The sequence below is a fragment of the Micromesistius poutassou genome (assembly GCF_964030765.1).
Source record: "Micromesistius poutassou genome assembly, chromosome: 10".
NCBI classification, from domain to species: domain Eukaryota; kingdom Metazoa; phylum Chordata; class Actinopteri; order Gadiformes; family Gadidae; genus Micromesistius; species Micromesistius poutassou.
The window spans coordinates 2447368-2465892 of NC_140280.1; the positions used below are offsets into that span (position 1 = coordinate 2447368).

General features: G+C 47.2%; 1 protein-coding gene across 1 annotated transcript in view; it reads right to left on the minus strand.

Annotated features, from left to right (window-relative positions):
• The window catches only part of rxfp2a (relaxin family peptide receptor 2a), a gene marked incomplete at both ends in the record, with an annotated part of 46224 nt that continues 27699 nt past the window's right edge, over nt 1-18525 (minus strand). Inside the window, 11 exon segments of the mRNA XM_084474181.1 lie at nt 1-266; nt 999-1217; nt 3132-3300; nt 7091-7186; nt 7861-8006; nt 10020-10249; nt 11696-11767; nt 12227-12298; nt 13772-13846; nt 14773-14844; nt 18478-18525. The exon segment at nt 18478-18525 is cut by the window's right edge and continues 24 nt beyond it. Of these exon segments, the coding sequence (XP_084330307.1) occupies nt 1-266; nt 999-1217; nt 3132-3300; nt 7091-7186; nt 7861-8006; nt 10020-10249; nt 11696-11767; nt 12227-12298; nt 13772-13846; nt 14773-14844; nt 18478-18525 (1465 nt within the window).

Sequence of the window (18525 nt, forward strand, 5' to 3'; positions counted from 1 at the left end):
TCAGCCGTAGCGGGGGTCCGCGGTGGTCAGCGAGGCCTGTGGGAGGTAGACGGGGGCCTGGTAGCAGGCGGGCCGCGAGTTCTCCATGCAGATGGTGGAGGAGGTCAGGCTCTTGCGGTCCTTCTTCAGCGTGGTCCGCCGCTGCCAGCGGCACAGCAGCAGCTCCACCTGCTCCCTGAAGAAGCTGGTGGTCAGCGTGTACAGGATGGGGTTCAGGGCGCTGTTGATGGGCAGGATGAAGATCACCATCCAGCTGGAGATGGTGCCTGCGAGGGGGGGGGGGGGGCAAAGGTCAAGAAGAGTCATTTAGGAGACGAATAGTTCCAGGCCAGGATTCTGATTGTCTTGGAGCCGTTGAACTACGCTCTAAATATAAATATTAACATATATAAATATGTATAAACACACACCTATGACTGCACAACAATGTGCCGTTGAACTCAAGGTATGACAGCCCGTGTTGCTTGGCAACCATTTTGCTGTGCAGAGGGACTGTATTGATTAGCGGAAGAATGAAGATTTGTGTTGAGTAAATGATTGCGTTTTATGTTGCTTTGTGGTTATTTCTGAAATCTTCCCAGATTGTCTATAGTAGGCCTGCCTGTTCTGGTAACCGCTTAGTGCATTGTACAACAGCGCCCCCTAAAACTCACATCAGGTCAGTTAAACTCAATTCAGTTTTTGTCAGCTCAGGAACATTTAATCTAAATGACAACCCAATGTATTATAATTGGACGCGATTTAAATGGGGGCTGAGTGAGATGGCCTGAGCGATTCACTGCCAGACACAAATAATTGGGTAAAATATATAAAAGCTAAATGACTGAATTACTAAATGCCACAGCACGGAATTTAGGTAAAATAATTCCAATCTATGATATTACTATGTTCTACATACATTATATAAATGTATTTACGATATAAATTATATAAATGAATTATTTAAAAAAAATGTATACATCAATGATTGCACTACAATGCCATTCGTCATTCCTCACCGGGGATCTCCACCTTCAACAGTGAAAGAATCTTGACCAGGAATATCGGTATCCAGCAGAGGGCGTCAGAGAACACGATGAAGAAGAAGCGGTTGGCCACCGCCACGTCTTTGTGCAGCCTGTGCCTCACGTCGGTGGCGTTGATGCCGGTCTTGTAGATGGAGTAGAACATACTGGAGTAGGAGATGGCGATCACCAGGAAGGCCACCAGATTAAGGCCTGCAGAGACGGACGCGCACACACACACACACTTATAAACATACGAATGAACGTACGATTCAGACACATACACACACACAAACATACACACATAGTGCACGGTCATACAATAAGGAGCGGCTTTAAGTTAAAAAAAAACGTTAATTCGTCCAAGTAAAGCAAAGGCAGACTCAAGAGTTTATCGAGTGGTTAACAGCTGCGCAGACACAGGACAGACTGGCGGCAAAGGGAAAGCTTTGAGATGCAGTCTTCTGGAGGAGTCAGCAGGTTAGATGGAGATTGCAAAGTACTGCAGATATGACATATAATATTAATATATCTATAATAGATGTGCACGCACACACACAAACAGACGCACACATGCACACACACACCTACCAGTGGCGGCTGGTGATAAAAAATGTTGGTGGGGCGCAGTAATAGAAAAAAAATGAATTTGGTAGATTTGATTTCCTGTATTCTGGTGCATTTTGGGGATGGCCACTACCTATTACCTATTACCTACTATTCATTCAGATTCATAGCCTACATCCTGACTTGCAGGGCCTGGGCAAGCTTACAAGCTTACCCATTGTTGTTATTATGATATTGAGGCAAATCATGATCACTGTCTTTATATTGTTTATATGCTACAGGCCGAAATACTAAATTAATGTGTAACTTCCTTGCTCCTTTTAAGTATAACATTGCTTGGGGAGTCCAATTCCTCCACTGAAATGAGTGGAAAGTGCTTTTACAACTCTCTGCTAGTTAGCGATCCATCTCTTCTCTGCTGTAGTTGTGTTGCGCGAGCGTTGCTGAGGGAGGTAGCCTATTTGATTGATTCGCTGAATTGTCCAATCGTGTGGTGATAAAAAAAACAGAAAAGCCATACCATTGGCCAGGGGCACACACTGGTGCGACCTGATGGCGATTTTTTTTGCGCCAATGAAAAGTCGTCTCTGCTTGATAGACAGCAAAAAGTTTGCGAGCTTACGTTGACTTAAACTTGGCCAGCACCCCTGACCCGAAGGAGGGCTTTATTTCGAATGACCAATAACAAGCCTAGCCCAAATCATTGACGTTCAGATGCATTTAAATGGTTGCTGGCAGTTGCAAGTACGGTCTATCACACAATTAAACGAGGATAAACGCTATGTATTTTTGCTGATTTATTTCGTATGTATAATAGTTTATTCATTCGAGTGAATATTTCACGGAGGGGCGGCGCCCTAGCGCCCTCTATTGACCCACCGCCACTCACACCTACACAAACAAGCACAGCTCCGCTTCATCAACTCATTAACAAAGTTCCTCTGAGGGACACCTAATTAAGAGGATTAATTGCTTTCAACCTGACGATCTGTTTATAGCAGGAACACGAGGTCCCGGGCAGACAGGGCTGAGGGGGGTCTGGCTGGTGGGTGTGATGATGATGGGCTGTGTGTGCGGCTGCCGCTGGCTAGGCCGTGGGCGCCGTGACGTGACGGCTACTCAGCGAAGCAACGAGAACACCAGGGAAGTTTGGGAGATAAACAGAGGCTTCTGATGCTGTCCTGGAGTCAGTATACGACGTACAACTAACGATGTGTGCTGGTACTTATGTAGTGCTGTATAGGCCTGCCTGCTAGTCTAGTCTGTGTCTGTCTGTCTGTCTGTCTGTCCCATTTCTCTGCAGTTATTTCGTCTAGTTATCCTAGAGCCCAATCCACTTTGACTAAACATCCCACTCACACAGGTCTCTGACTTGAGAGGGGGAGTGACAGTCATTAGTAAGAGTAATCAGTGACTGTCAATATGAGGTCACTCAGCTAGGAGGAGGATGTGGCAATTGGCTTTGTTACACATAACATCTGCAGGAAACATCGAAAGCACACCGTAGACACCCCCTTTAAACCAACCAATACAACCCCCAGAACGGGCTGGTCCAGGTACCTAAGAAGATGACCGTGGAGTAGCTCTTGGCCATGGGCTTCTCCTGCCGGTCCGAGTGCAGTGGGAAGCAGACCCCGTTGCGGCCGTAGTAGTTCCCGAAAGCGTCCTCGTTCATGAGGGGCGCGGCGGCGATGATGAAGCCCAGCAGCCAGATGGAAGACACCATCATCTTCGAGAGGGAGGGGGGAGACAGGGGGGAGACAGGGGACACAGGGGGAGACAGGGTGAGACAGAGGGAGACAGGGGGACACAGGGGGAGACAGGGGGACACAGGGGGAGACAGGGGGAGACAGGGGACGACAGGGGACGACAGGGGCGTTGTTAGAAAGCCATCGCATTGAATCACTCAACAACATTATTACTTTGTTTATTATTTCATCGCTAGGCTCATGGCTCTGAGAAAACATCAGATGTTTAATGTCAATTTAATATGAAACAAAGCTGTTTGTTTTAGGATTGCGTGTCTCTGTTGTGTTGTTGTGTAGAGTGGATCTGGTAAAGGTTATTGCATCAATATAATAGCTGCTTGAGGGAAGGGTCCCAGAGAAAACTCTCCCAAATAGAAACATCACATCATTTAACACAATGTTCCGTTGTGTTAACAGGCCAAGTTCACTGTCAATTGAGTTTTTTACTGCAACTTCCAGTTGGCAAAAGAAACTGCAGTAGATTACAATGAACGTTTGCCAAACCTCGGACAGAGCGAGTATCATCCGTCATCAATTCTCCATGAGGTGCTTCTCATTAAAGCTCAGGAGCGTTTCGTTCCCTTGGCCCGACACCGCCCTCTCAGTCTGTCCCGAAGGGCAAGCAGACACACAGCCATTTCACACAAACCCCCTCCTTTCACTGGAGAGGATTAGGGGGCACCTATCTTGCTCAAATCTCTTTTTTTTTAAAATTAAAACTAACTATTTATTGTGCTGTTTTCTAAGCCCCTAGTATATTAGTCATGGTGTTTGTTTGGACATGGTGCATCTAAATCTGAATAAGGGTTTAAGGCTATTTCTGTAAACATTTTGCAACGGCTCCAGATAAGAAACCGGAACGCCAGTCTTCATCCTGTAACGTTCACGCCACAAACAACACCAGACTGTGTGGCTAAAAACCCCCGCGTGCAGAACTCCTTCGCATCTACACACCTCCAAACACCGTCCAATGGGAGCACCTCTATTTATATCACTCACCCCCCCCTCCAGTGTCACCCCCCCCCCCCTCCAATGTGTGACCAAACTACCCATCAGAAACATCCACGCCGCGGTGCTCCGCAGCGCGCTGTGTCCTCGGGCGTCTGGAGCCCAGAGCACTTTGAGTCTGACGGTCGGTGGCAACGGAGCGTCAAGGTAATGACGCAGCCATCTGCTCGGCGCTTGATGGAGCGCAGAGACAGACACGCGTTCGGTCCGGCGTGAACGACGTGAACGCGGACGGTGTCTTAAAACCGCCCCGGTCAAGGCGTTCGCTGGACGTAGACGGATTCGATTGCTTGCTTGGAACTTTTCCCAGGCACACGGCTGAATGCCAATGGGAATTACAGGAAGAGAAAATAATTGGAGTCCGCTGGATCTCCGTGGCGCCGGATCTTTATACCGCGACCGCGACTTTAAGGGGACGTCTAAGTGAAAGCCTGTGTGAAGTGCCCATTAAAGTCATATCTTTTCATTGGTAACACTTTAAAAATAAGGATACAATAATTAACAATGTATTAACATTAGTTAATGCAGTAACAAGCAATAACTAAAATGGAATAAACTGTTGACTAAGGGTCTAGTTATCAAAGGTGTGGACGTCTATGTTAACTAAAGCATTCATTAAAAAATGTATACATTAACCTTTACCCATAACCTTATGCTAATGATATACAATAATGCTTACCACTGCGGTTATTTAATGCATCCTTGTTATAAAGGGCTACCTTCTCCTCTGCTGAGGTGGTCCGGATAAACCCAAGCACTGAGTAAGCAGATGAATTGAATGAATTGTCTGGGGGATGGAATGAACCCAGAGGGAACTCTTCAGGACAGACCGGCAGCTGGGGCCTCAATAGTTCTCCCCACTGAGGAGTGCTCAAACTAAAAGGCAGATGAAACTCGACTCATTTGTTCTGCTGGTTGGTTTTAAGTTGCAGGCCTTTTGGCAACACGGTTTACTGCTGCAGCACACACTCATTGCCACATTAAACTCGCTCTAATGCTATTCTTTTGACCTTTTATACAAAGTGATGGCTCACTTTATGGGATTTACCATGCGATTCTGGTTCGGATCGATGTTTTAATAATTATTTTAGTGTTTAAAGTCTCGATAAACATTTTCGTAAAGCAATAGGATGTTCTTTTGATTCCATAACTCTTTGTAATCCCATTATGTATAAACAATTTGTAAGCCACAATGTGAAGTATCTGACTGAGCGAATAATTGAATGGGTTTTAATTAATTACACAACCCTTTTGTTCTGGATCATTGAGTTTCCCCATCGGTCAGTAAATTGTGACATGTTGCTGAGATATCAATACAAAATATGACAGAAATCATTAAATAGCCTATTTATTCCGCTACTCTGAAGGTTCATGCAATTAAGATGTTTACTGAACTCGTGTCCAGCTCGTTTACGCTGAGAAGAGCAAATCCACAAAGTCATTAAGTGCTTAATGACGTCCCACACCGTCAGAGCATAAATGTGCAAGTTCGAAAAAACGTAAGTAGTACGTCAGAAAAGATGTTTAACAACGACACAGCCAATCAGAATCCCGTGTTTGGATTTCCCAAGTGGAATGCCCCATGTTTATAACTGTCCCTTTACAAAGCATAGACTGTGAAACATATAAACAGCCTTAATCATAAACACTGGCTCTGAAAACACCACCCGAAGTGTCATCTGTCCCTGATGAAGACACGTCCATCCCTAATGCCATTACAACAGTTGAATCACACAGTGTCCCTTTAACTTTAGTGGAAAACTCCTAAATCCTACGGTGTCCATGTCATGTTCGCCAAAAGGTCCATCATCTCTTTAAATGACGGAAAAAGCAGCGCAATGTCCCTGAAACATGAGGGAAACCCATCGCGACCTCTGCCAGTCCCTCTAACTGAGTGCTTTGACCTGACGTCTCAACGAGAGCGATCCCACAGCCCAGGCGGTCTGGAAGGGTAGGCTGTCTCTAAGTGTCTGGCCCGATGACAGCCGCGCGATGAACTGCTACCCCCTGTAGCTACAGCTGCATCGGGCTGTATTTAATATCTGCTCTGGGCTCAGCAACCCAGCTGGAGATGAGTGGCTCTTTGAAGAACAATCGCAGAAACAAATCAAAACACTCCAGCTGTAGATGAGTGGCTCTTTAAAGGTCCCATGACATGCCACCGCAGGTGTGGTGTGATTAGTTACAAGCCGTTTTTTATTCTTCGGTGGCATGTCATTGGACCTTTGAAGAGCCACTCATCTACAGTAGCCTGGGTATACCCATGCTGCCTTGCTCGCAAATTCGTTTCACTCTGCCTAGATTCAGCCTGGATTCCATGGATCCGATTGTTTGAGGGAAGCAATCACAGAATGGGGGGGGGGGGGACAGCAAGACGATGACAACGTCTATGCGACACACCAAAGCTTGTCGTTTGTTTATATCTATGGATCCAACATGGCAGCAGACGAGAAGTAACCTTTTGATGCAGCCTTAGATAGTGTTCTAAGTAGTTTAGAACGCAAGTTTATTTTTATTTTTATTGGCTATGAGCTACGTACAGACGCATTTGATAGACAATAGTAGCGCCCAATAACCGTTTTCGTAATTTCGTAATTTCGCATTCGTAAACCACGTCTCAAATACGAGAAAATGGTGGTGTGGTTCCCAGACTCAATCTTCTTGAGATTTGGTCTGGCGTTAGCCAGGCTACATCTACAGCTGGGTTTGTTGGGTTTGTTTGTTGAGTGGCTCCCTCCCTACAGAGTGAACCGCCATGCTCACCACCGTCTGCAGCTTGGAGGGTCGGAGGTTGCTGAACGGGAAGACGATCACCAGGAACTTCTCCAGGGTCAGGTAGGTCAGGAGGAGGACAGAGACCTGGCGGAGCGGCGAAACAAACCTTTGTTTTTACTTTTTGTTTTAAAAATCTGATTCGGCTTTTTTTTTTTGGCACAATATGATTAATTAATGAATATGAACACCGGTATACGTGAGGCATATTTTTGTTTAAAAATCTGATGGGACCTTGGTCTGGGCAACAACATCATTGATTAACTGATATGAAGATACGTGAGGCATTCCTAAGGCCATTGTTTGAATAATTGAATAATTGTGTGCATACACCAGATAATTATTCATTCTGTTCTGAGAGTGTGTGTGCATGGGTGTGTTTGCATGTGTGTGTCTGTGTGTGAGTGGGTGAGCGTTTGCGCGTGCGTGCGTGTGCACGTGTGTGCACGTGTGAGTGCGGTAGTGAGAGTGAGCCTATGAATGCTTGCGCGTAGGTGTGTGTGTGAATATGTGTGTGTGTGTGTGTGTGTGTGTGTGTGGGTGAGCATGTAGGTGAGCACGTGCGTGTGGATGTGTGTATGTGTGTATGTGTGTATGTGTGTGCATGTGTGAGTGACTGAGTGTTAGTGCGCCTACCAATGCTTTCGTGTAGGTGGGTGTGTGAATATGTGTGTGTGTGTGTGTGTATATACGTGTGTGTGTGTGTGTGTGTGCGTATGTGTGTCCACGCGCCCCGCCGTGCACTCTCCTCCGCGGGTCACCTCGGAGGAGAGCATGGCCAGGAAGCCGATGGTCCGACACTCCACGCTCTCCATCCACGCCAGGGCGTTGCGGTTGTACTCGCCCCGGAACTTCACGTCGAACACGCCCACGAAGAACAGGTACACGCCCATCAGGCAGTCTGCACCTGGAAGACAGCACGCCGCACGCCACACGAAGCACGCCGTCACCCGCAGTGCAGGTGACAGCCCCCTGCAGTCGCCGTGCAGGGGGGGCCCTAAGCCTGACAGCCTTCAGGGAACGCACAAAGTGTCGCCCCCCCACGACTACATTAAACCACTTCATCATGCATGGGAGAGTCACGTCACCACTACTACTGTGTGTGTGTGTGTGTGTGTGTGTGTGTGTGTGTGTGTGTGTGTGTGTGTCTCTGTGTGTGTGTGTTCACGCGTGTGCATGTGCGTGTTTGTCATCACGCTCTAAGCACACACAAGGCATCTGTGTGTGTGTGTGTGTGTGTGTGTGTGTGTGCGTGCGTAGCGAGCGATAGGGAAGGGGGGAGCACCTGGGGGTGAAATTCTGATAAATTTAACAATTTTTATACTTCACTTAGCAACACACAGACACAAACCACACTCAGACACAAGCACACATACCTACAAAACTGAGTGATGAAAGATGCTTTTTTCGATTTTTTTTGTGTTGATAGTTCTTAAGTTCTCAGTAAACAGACTGTAGAGTTGGGGTCTCAGCAGTAAACAGACTGTAGAGTTGGGGTCTCAGCAGTAAACAGACTGTAGAGTTGGGGTCTCAGCAGTAAACAGACTGTAGAGTTGGGGTCTCAGCAGTAAACAGACTGTAGAGTTGGGGTCTCAGCAGCAGTAAACAGACTGTAGAGTTGGGGTCTCAGCAGTAAACAGACTGTAGAGTTGGGGTCTCAGCAGTAGTTAACAGACTGTAGAGTTGGGGTCTCAGCAGCAGTAAACAGACTGTAGAGTTGGGGTCTCAGCAGCAGTAAACAGACTGTAGAGTTGGGGTCTCAGCAGTAAACAGACTGTAGAGTTGGGGTCTCAGTAGTAAACAGACTGTAGAGTTGGGGTCTCAGCAGTAAACAGACTGTAGAGTTGGGGTCTCAGCAGTAAACAGACTGTAGAGTTGGGGTCTCAGCAGTAGTTAACAGACTGTAGAGTTGGGGTCTCAGCAGCAGTAAACAGACTGTAGAGTTGGGGTCTCAGCAGTAGTTAACAGACTGTAGAGTTGGGGTCTCAGCAGTAAACAGACTGTAGAGTTGGGGTCTCAGCAGTAGTTAACAGACTGTAGAGTTGGGGTCTCAGCAGTAAACAGACTGTAGAGTTGGGGTCTCAGCAGTAGTTAACAGACTGTAGAGTTGGGGTCTCAGCAGTAAACAGACTGTAGAGTTGGGGTCTCAGCAGTAGTTAACAGACTGTAGAGTTGGGGTCTCAGCAGTAAACAGACTGTAGAGTTGGGGTCTCAGCAGTAGTAAACTCCCCTTCTATACGATTCTCTCTGTAAACCCTGAGAGCAGCGTGACAGAAGGGAGGTTGGCCTGTCAAGTCTAATCAAGCCGCTGCCAGCGTCTTGCGGCGCTATGCCCACCTCCCACCTGAGTGCAATGGAGGTGTCAATCAGGCCGGATTTATGTGTTTGTTTTTTACGTTGGCTAGTACTCCACGTTCTTCTTTCAGTTATTTTTGCTCGTACAGAAACTACCCTTAGTTTGAACTCGTGGTCTGTCTCGTCTGTCTCGAGTTGCAGCTGGGTCGAAACTTACACCAGAGTCTCCGAACTGTGGGGTTGTGGAGGGGTCGTTGCAGACGGCTGCCTTACAAGCTAAAGATATAAGGCTGTAGTGATGATTGATACATTTTCTTTTGTTAAGAAAATGTAAATGTTTCACAAAGCACGAGGGAGCTGCACTCATGAACCACTAAGGGGAGTCCAGGAAAAATAAAAATGCGTGGAAGCAGACGCAAGCTAAAAGAATCGAGTTGAAAAAGGGGTAGGGGAACCACAGCCTTTTCTTATTTTTTGCTTTTGTATGCTTCATTATAGAGTGCGATAGATACTCTACCCGGTGAGCCACCGAACCCCAGCCTATTACCGCGCTCCGCCTCACACAATCACTCCTTCACAGACGCACACGTCGTGGGAAGCTCTGTGGCGTCCGGTACAAACCCACAGCAGAGCACTTTGATGCAGGCGGCGTGCAGGTTGTTCTCGGCCCGGATCAGTGACCTCATGCCGATGACGAAGAGGTTGCCGAAGCAGGTGATGAAGGCCATGACCCACACGGACACCCGCAGCAGCAGGTTGGCCAGCAGGTCCTCGAAGGACGAGATGCCGTCCGTGTTGGGCTTGCAGGAGCGGACGTGCGGCGCGTACGAGCAGTACTGGAAGCTCTTGAAGTAGCTAGGGAGGGAGGGAGGGAGGGAGGGAGGGGGGAGGGAGGAGGGAGGGAGGGAAGAGGGAGGAGGAAGGAAGGAAGAAGTAGCTAGGGAGGAAGGAGGAAGGGAGGGAAGAGGAAGGAGGGAGGAAGGAAGGAGGAAGGAGGAAGGAGGGAGGGAGGAAGGAGGGAGGGAGGAGGGAGGGAAGAGGGAGGGGGGAGGGAAAGGAGGAAGGGAGGGAAGATGGAAGGCGGGAGGGAGGGATGAATTATTGGTAAAGTAAAACAGTAGAGGAAGGTTGATAAAAATATAAACACACACATCTGCCATTTTGTTGGCAGAATGTTGGCAACTCACCAACCCCCCCCCTTTCGGTGTAGCGTTCCGAAACCGGGCGGTTGATGAGCCATTGGGATCCATTCTACTCCAAACCAGTGCTCTTCATTAGTCTTTGTTTGTCTGACACAAGTAAGCGCATTTGAATCGCCCTGTCTAGGTAGTTTTCTCTTTCAACAAACCAACCAACAATTTTCGATTCTGTGTTGACAGGCCACTGCGCACACTCCCAGACTTAGAGACTGAGAGACTAAATTAAAAAATCCTAAATTATCCCACTGCCTAAAACGCAGTGATCATCATCCACATGAAGATGAATGGATGGATAATGCTCGCCAACGCTGTCGCAGAAGGCAATCACTGATTTACATCTCACAGACAATATCAGCAATTAACTGTCTTCGCAAACCGCGAAAGGCGCTGTGAAGCAGTTGCGTGAAAGATTTAGGCCCAGCACTAAATAAACCGAGTCCATTGGAGGTTTGTTGGAATATGCCACGAGAGAACGATAAATAACCACAAGCTTTCGTTTGACGGCAGGCACAAATTATTTTGTGTGTGGTCCTTGACTGAGTGTGTGTCTTCCTCGACCGCCAGAGGTCTGACAGTCGCATCCTGCTGGTGTTGAGACGTTTGGTTTGGTCTGGAAGGCATTTGCAGCTCACCGGGATGTCGGCAACGTGACTAATCTTGTTTGCAGCCACTACGTCTCGATCTATTTCCATCTGCGCTACTCCAAAACCCACCTACGATGCCAGGAGGCTGGGTAAAAATGAATAAAGGATGCTATTCTCACCCCAGTCTAACAATCCTTCATGGTCGGACTTACAAAGCACTCATTCGCCACCTGTCTTGTTTTAATAAGTGAATAACTGAAACCAAGGATATGGTCAGCCGTATTGTTTTGTCTTTGGGCATCAACTTTTCATTTTTCTTCCACAGAGAGCTTACCTGCTTTCACTTATTTCAACAAATTGTTTTGGAGAAGAATATGGTTCTGGGAAAATGTGCCTACCTTGACTGGCAACCAAGGCAACCTATTTTGTAAGATGAATAAGCAGTGGTGTTGTGCCAGCATACAAATAAAATCAGGGATGGCTGGTGAAGGTAGGAACAAGGTGGTGGGGATACATACATGTGGGAGAGGTTTCCCATCGGCAGAAACATCTTGGTCTGGACGTCAGGAATCTCAATCCCTTCCAGTGCCCTTAAAAAAACAACACAATATGTAATTTGGTGAAAGATCCAGGTCTACCTGGATGTGTTTGTGAGTGAGTGAGTGAGTGAGTGAGTGAGTGAGTGTATGTCTTAGAATAAAAACTTATCTTCCACTAGGAACTTCTGCCTGAACCAACATAGAGTAAAATATATTTTCACAAGATGCAACAAAAAGTTGGAAACAAATAAAGTGTAAGATGATAAAGTTTGAATACATTTAAGATCAAATATAGAATAGCTGAGCTGTTGTGATAAGGTTTGAAATGGTTGAATCAAGTCAATGTTACAGTCGAGTAAGCGTGTGCGTGCAAGTATGCGTGTGTATGTGCGCGTGCGTGAGTGCATGTATGTATGTGTGTGCGGGTGTATGCATTTGCGTATGTGTATGTGTGTGTGCGTGCATGTGTGTGTATGTGTGTGCATGGCCGTTGTGTGCCTGTATACTCACAGAGACTGCAGATGGGTGAGGTGGCTGAAGAGGTCGGGATTAATGTGGAGATGAGGATTGTGGGAAATATTTCTGTGAACAAGCAAGAGGATAAGAAACACGATGCTGGAGCTGAATACAGAGCACAGACAAGAGCGCTTTCCTACTGAAACCTGTCATCCAACCCTTTAATCCACACACAACACTCACAAACAATCACAAACGTCGGGGCCACTCAAGGGACACAGATGGTGTTGGTACATGTAATATTCACCAAAACAATAATGTTGTAACAGTTTGCTGAATGTGTTTCTTTAAATGGCATTTGTTTTTCTGTCCTGGTTCATAAATGAAAGGCTCAACGAAATGATCTTAATCGTACAGATGGAGAGAATACACGTCTAAGAATCCAAAGCAGCCAACTGATTTATGGACATATGGGGCCCATTTGATGACCACCTCAAAGATGAATAATTGTGATAACATTTTATCGTTTGGTATATTGTGTAGTGATGCAACCCTGTACTGCTCACCATTTACCTGTATTCTAGTGATTCCTGGCCTTGTAACATCTTGAAATAAGTTGTACTATTTATTTGTCTGGCATCTCTTCTTCTTCTTCCTGTATTTTGTTGTTTTTGTTTTGTCCTGTCTCGTTTTGTTTGTTGGTCCTGTCTTTGATATAAAACTGAAAAAAAAAAAAAAAAAAAAAAAAAAATGAGGGGCAGTGAACCCAAAATGTATTTTTGTTTTTGTTTTGAAGGTACAGTGTGTCTTATATGATCTTGAACATAGTCATTCAGGTCATGTTGTCACTGTTAATAAGACCAGAATTTAGAGGCCAAATCCTGTTTCTGCAGGTCACTGCCAAGCAGTGAACGTTCTTGGCTGCTCCATACTCTGGCTTCTCTGTGGGACGTCAAAGTGCCCTTTCTGGGGCTTTGTGTGGACGTGTGGAGCTCTGTCTGGGCAGTGGTCGATGTTGAAGTCCGCATCCGAATGAGGGTTAAACATTTCAGACACTTTGAGCTCAAAGAGAGAGCTCATTTAACCTCTAAACATTAGTTATTTACTTTTAGTATCACATCAACTTACTTCCAGAAATAATAAGACAGAATTGTATAAATATTTAAATAACATTTTTGTGGTCGGAGAAGCAGTCCCTCCATGAATCACTTCCTTAGGCTCCACAACGAAAAAAAAAGCATTTGCTATTAAATATGCACCTCCGTCCTAAATGTTTCATTCATTAAAATCCAGACAAATTAAATAAGTGGTTCTAGGTAGCGCTGCCGTCACATCAAACTGTGTTTTCCTTTGAAGTACAGACAGACGGACCATCCTCCGCACACAAAGACACAGATTGCATGATCAATCAAGTCCTCGCTCTTTCTCTCAATTATGTCGCTCGCCTGAGTCGCTCGCCTTTCATGAGACCCCGTTCGTTTGAACCGCAAACCATAGCAACCTAACCGGGGCTGGGCTTATCCTCAGCACCCAAATGTTCTGCTGCACACCTCAGCCCCCCCCCCCCCCCCCCCCCGGGCTCCGCCCTCACTTACTCACAGTTTCTGTAGAGTCTTGGACTGGCTCTTAAAGGTGTTACTGGGCAAGTCCTGGATCTTGTTACCCGACAGGTCCCTGGAAGGGGGAGAGAGGGAGGGAAGGGAGGGTGGGATGAGTTATGAAGGGAGAGAGAGGTGGGAGGGATGGGGGGAGGATGGGGGGAGGATGGGGGGAGGGAGGGAGGGAGGGATAGATGGAGGGGGGAGGGATGGGGGAGGAAGGGAGGGGGGAGGGATGGGGGAGGGATGAGGGAGGGAGGGAGGGAAGGGGGAGGTATGGGGGAGGTATGGGGGAGGGAGGGACCAATCAGACAATAAAAAAAGCAAACAAAATATAAAGGAAGAAAGAGAAGAAGAAAAACAAGTGAGGACGAAAGAAAGGCCGATAGAAAGAACATCCGACGGGTTGTGTAAGTTCTCTGCTTTCTCCGCCTGTAGGCACATGTTTCAGAACGACGTAACCTTGGGTTGGATTGCAGAAATAAAAACAGGGTGGTCGTGAGTGGGCGATTTCAACAGCTGGAGGCGGAGGAATATAGAAAGAAATAAATCTTCACTTGGTAGTTTATAGCTGGTATCAGCAGGTCTGACAGGTGCTTAATGTGCTTATTTCTGCTTAAGTGTCATCAGCTTGGATCTGACTTCACAAGAAGTTCAAGATAGAGGCTCTGATTGGTCTGTTTTCCTCCTGTTTAAAAAAGTACCAGACACAATCAAGAAGTGCAAATGTTATGTAAAAGTACCGTTGTTTTGTTCCAACATGACTCCTTTGGAATACAAAACCAACATGACCGCATGTAGCGCTGTCCCGCGGCTTTTCCATGAATTCAATTATTGCCAAAACGTTATTGTAATTTGGCGCTAACTATGCTAACTAAGCTAACTACGCTGCCGGTCATTGCCAGGGTGGCTATTCAATTAGCCACTTGGTCGGATAATGAGTTCCTAAATTAATTGTACCAAAGTTGGTCCCGGGGGTGAAAGGGTGGGTGAGGTACTCACAGTTCAGCCAGTTTCCATAGCGACTGGAAGGTGTTCTCAGGGATGGTGAGAATCCTGTTGTCCATCAGTAGACTGGAAGAGAGAGAGGCCCTGCATCAGAAACACTGGCCCTCAACATGTGTGCATCAGCCCCCAGATTCTACAGTAGAGAGACCTAGTCAACTAGAAGAGAATCAGTGCACAGGAACATGTGCGTATCACAGCCCCCAGATTCTACAGTAGAGAGACTGATCACTGTGCTGGCCTAGGATTTTTAATCTGCCGCAGTACAGATCTGAATTACGATCCAACTATTTCCCAACTCAAAGGACGCCGGTAAAAGCCCCTTAACAGCCAAAATAAACAAGTTCAATTACAGACAAGCAATTTACAAAACAAACCTAATGAACCAACAAACTAGTGACCATAAAAGTAGCACTCAAAAGAGAAGACATCCCACATCGTGAGCCAGCGGCCATCGTTGCTTAGAGACAGAAGCCTGGACATAATGATGCTGTTGTGTTGTTTTAGGGGACTAATGACAGGATCGTTTGGAACAATGGGAGTCATCAACCCAATCAGCCTCCCTTGCGTTGCCCCCACACATCTGACCCTTGGCTCCCCGTCTGGAAATCACTCATCAGCGTGGGGCGGCGTGTCCGAGTTAGCGATAGTAAACGATTCCTCCTGTGCCGCTGAACAGTACATCATGTGAGATTATGATCAGAAACGGAACCAACAACATCTAATAAACTATCTCATAAAACAGTGACCCAGGGGACTTCCAGGTACACAATAAGGTACAAGAGAGAGGACACTGGAGTCTCCAACCCTAGAGGATTCTTGTTCCCTTTTCCGTGCCAATCTAAGGCACAGACAAAGTTCTGCAATGCCCTACGGTCCGACTATTGTACTTCAAACTTTGTAATAGAAAACCTCATAAAATGACCCAGATTCTTGCATCAGTGGGCAATAGGATGCTAACCCGGTAACTGCCCTGTTTTTAGAGTCTTTGTTGGCAAACACTGGCGGCGAACCAGAGAACCAGGGCGGAGAACCATGTGATGTCTCACATGAAGGATTACTGTGATGCCAGGCTACGGTGGGTCACGCGCCACACCTAACACATGGGAGGGATAAGACGTAGCTCCTTGTTTGGGATTTGAAAAGATAATTATAGCCAATCGGAACGCCAAGTTCTGTCGGAACAAGCTGCCGTCGGCGAAGGCGTGAGCTTCTCTATCGGAAGTTTAGAGTTTAGAGTCGTTTTATGTTCTGTACTGTTAAGACACATCCTGTCCCGTCTCGCCCTGCTCCTTAAGAGTTATTTGTTTCCTTCATTCTGTCCATGTTATTTGTGTAACTTTGCGTTACTCTCGTCTCCTCCTGTTCCAGATACGTCCCCCTGTGTTTCCTGCCTGTGATCATTCCCTGTCATGTTGATTGTTTCCCCCTCTCCTAGTGTCTTTAGTCAGTGTGTTTACCTCTCCCTGTGCCAGTTTGTCTTAGTACCGCGGTGTCTAGAGTCCCATCATTATCTTCCCAGTGATCTACTGAAAATCCTCTTGACCGCATCTCCACCCCTCTACTCTTCTTATGCCTCGTGACGCACGCCTTTGCCCTGATTACTACTACAGCCCACCCCTGTGTACCTTGATTCTACCTTGCTCCAGGGTTCCACATCCAGCGAAAACGCTGATTCAAACACCGTTCAGTTATATTGACAGGGTTCATTTTATCAGGGTTAGGGTTAGATCAAAAACAAGCAAAACAGCTTCTTCCATAGAGCTGTGACATTACTGAACTCTACCCCCCTCACACACTGACACTCCCCATCTCATACACACATTTCCCTACCGACACTTTAAGGACTTGACTTGGACATTCTATTTTAAAAAACATTCTATTTTATTTATTACAGTATATTGTTGATACTGTTGTTTTTATATTATATTATATATTGATATTTTGTATTTAAATAACCGTGCAGCTGGAGGATTGCTCCAACAAAATTGTGTTGTCTCTACAATGACAATAAAGATTACTACTACTATCAGCAGAACGCACGTGATCAGTCACAGTGGATGGATGTGAACGGTCATCATGCTGGCGATAACATTGGCATAGTCGAAGCGTGCACAGGGGGACATGGGGTCGCTCTGTATCCAGCTCCCACATCTGCTAGCTGCGGCAGCACAGTCCGCAACATCTGGACATGGATCTCCAGAAATATGTGAAGCCCATGATTGGGGTCCAACCTCATGAGCATACCCATACATCCTGTGGACAGAGGGCGGCCGTCGTCTTCCGGAAGAAGAATCCCTTCGAGAGCACCGGGTTTTGAGGAGCATGACCCAAGCGACACAAGGCCAAAGCTGGACGATCAGTCCTCCTCGCCGGTGCATAGTGTTGCCTTTACAGCCGTGCCTCAAGGGCCCAGCGGACTAGAATACAACGTGCATACACTCTCCCGAGGCCGAAGCGTCTGGCAGGAGGTTTGTGGAGGAGAACTCCTCTGGTCGGTGTCACCTGACTGTACGACGGCGCTGCGGGTGGGTCTTCTGATGGACCTTCTCCTGAAGAACGTTCTCCTGTAGAACGTTCTTCTGTAGAACAATCTCCTGAACTCGGAGGAGAAGGAGGACCTCAGGAGACGCATCCATCAGCGCACACGGCCGCGGCGCACGTCCGCGGCCGCCTCTCTCCCTTGCCCGTCCTCTCGCCCTGCAGCTGTGCGCGCCGGACCGCTTTAACATACCGACTTCAGCTGCGAACCCGAGTCCTTCTGGCGCCAAAACGCTGGGAGGGGAAGTGGTGGAGAGAGGCCTCTTCCGTCGACCGCTCCCAGGGGTCTGTGGCCAAATCGCTTCCCACGCGTCCCTCTGGACAGAACTCGACTCGTCAACGGGAACGACTCGTCCTTCTGATCTCGGGCCTATCCCCGGCAGGCACGGATCCAGAGACTACATCGCTACATCTGAGTGGGGACATCTGGTGGAGCAGCAGCACAGAGCAGACCTCCCCGCTGCCACGGCCTGTTTTGCGGATAGCTCAGTGCTAAAGGGCTGATTACGGTCTCCACGTCGACGCAACCGCAAGGACCACACACAGACGCTCGGACGCATGGTCGTGAACCGGTTTTGATTCTGCGTCGGGTTTCAGTGAGCGGATGAATCAGAGCCCTCGCTGCTGCGTCGCCTCAACGCAAGGTTACAATTTGGGGGAGGCGCACGTCAGGCGCCGTGTGGTAGACGCAAGGAGGGTCCGCAAGGACGTAGTGGGTCCGTAAACCCCCTTGTGTTGCGTCGACGTGGAACCATAATCAACCCTTAAGAGCTTCATGCCATACACCGGAGTCTACGTCTCAGACAGGGTCAAGCCCATGATGCTGTGCATGAAGAGTAGAAGACACGCTTCCAAAACATACTTCGGATCTTTCTGATTGGATGTACCTGTACCTGTTTATTAATTGCTTTGACTGTGTTTAACACCCTCTGACTGACTAACACACTCTTTATTTAACACACACACACACACACACACACACACATTGTACACTGTACATTACATGTAATAAGTAAGAAGGCATGTACCTCACATGTTATAACTAAGTATGCATGCTGATTTGCTGAAGTAAAAATGAATGTGCATTACATGTAATTGCACCAGTTTCTTGATGTGAGGTGTGTACTTCTGACTGGGTGTATGAGGTGTGGTATTACTCACAGAACTTCAAGCTTGCTACAGGACTTCAGGATGGAGTAGTTGAGCACC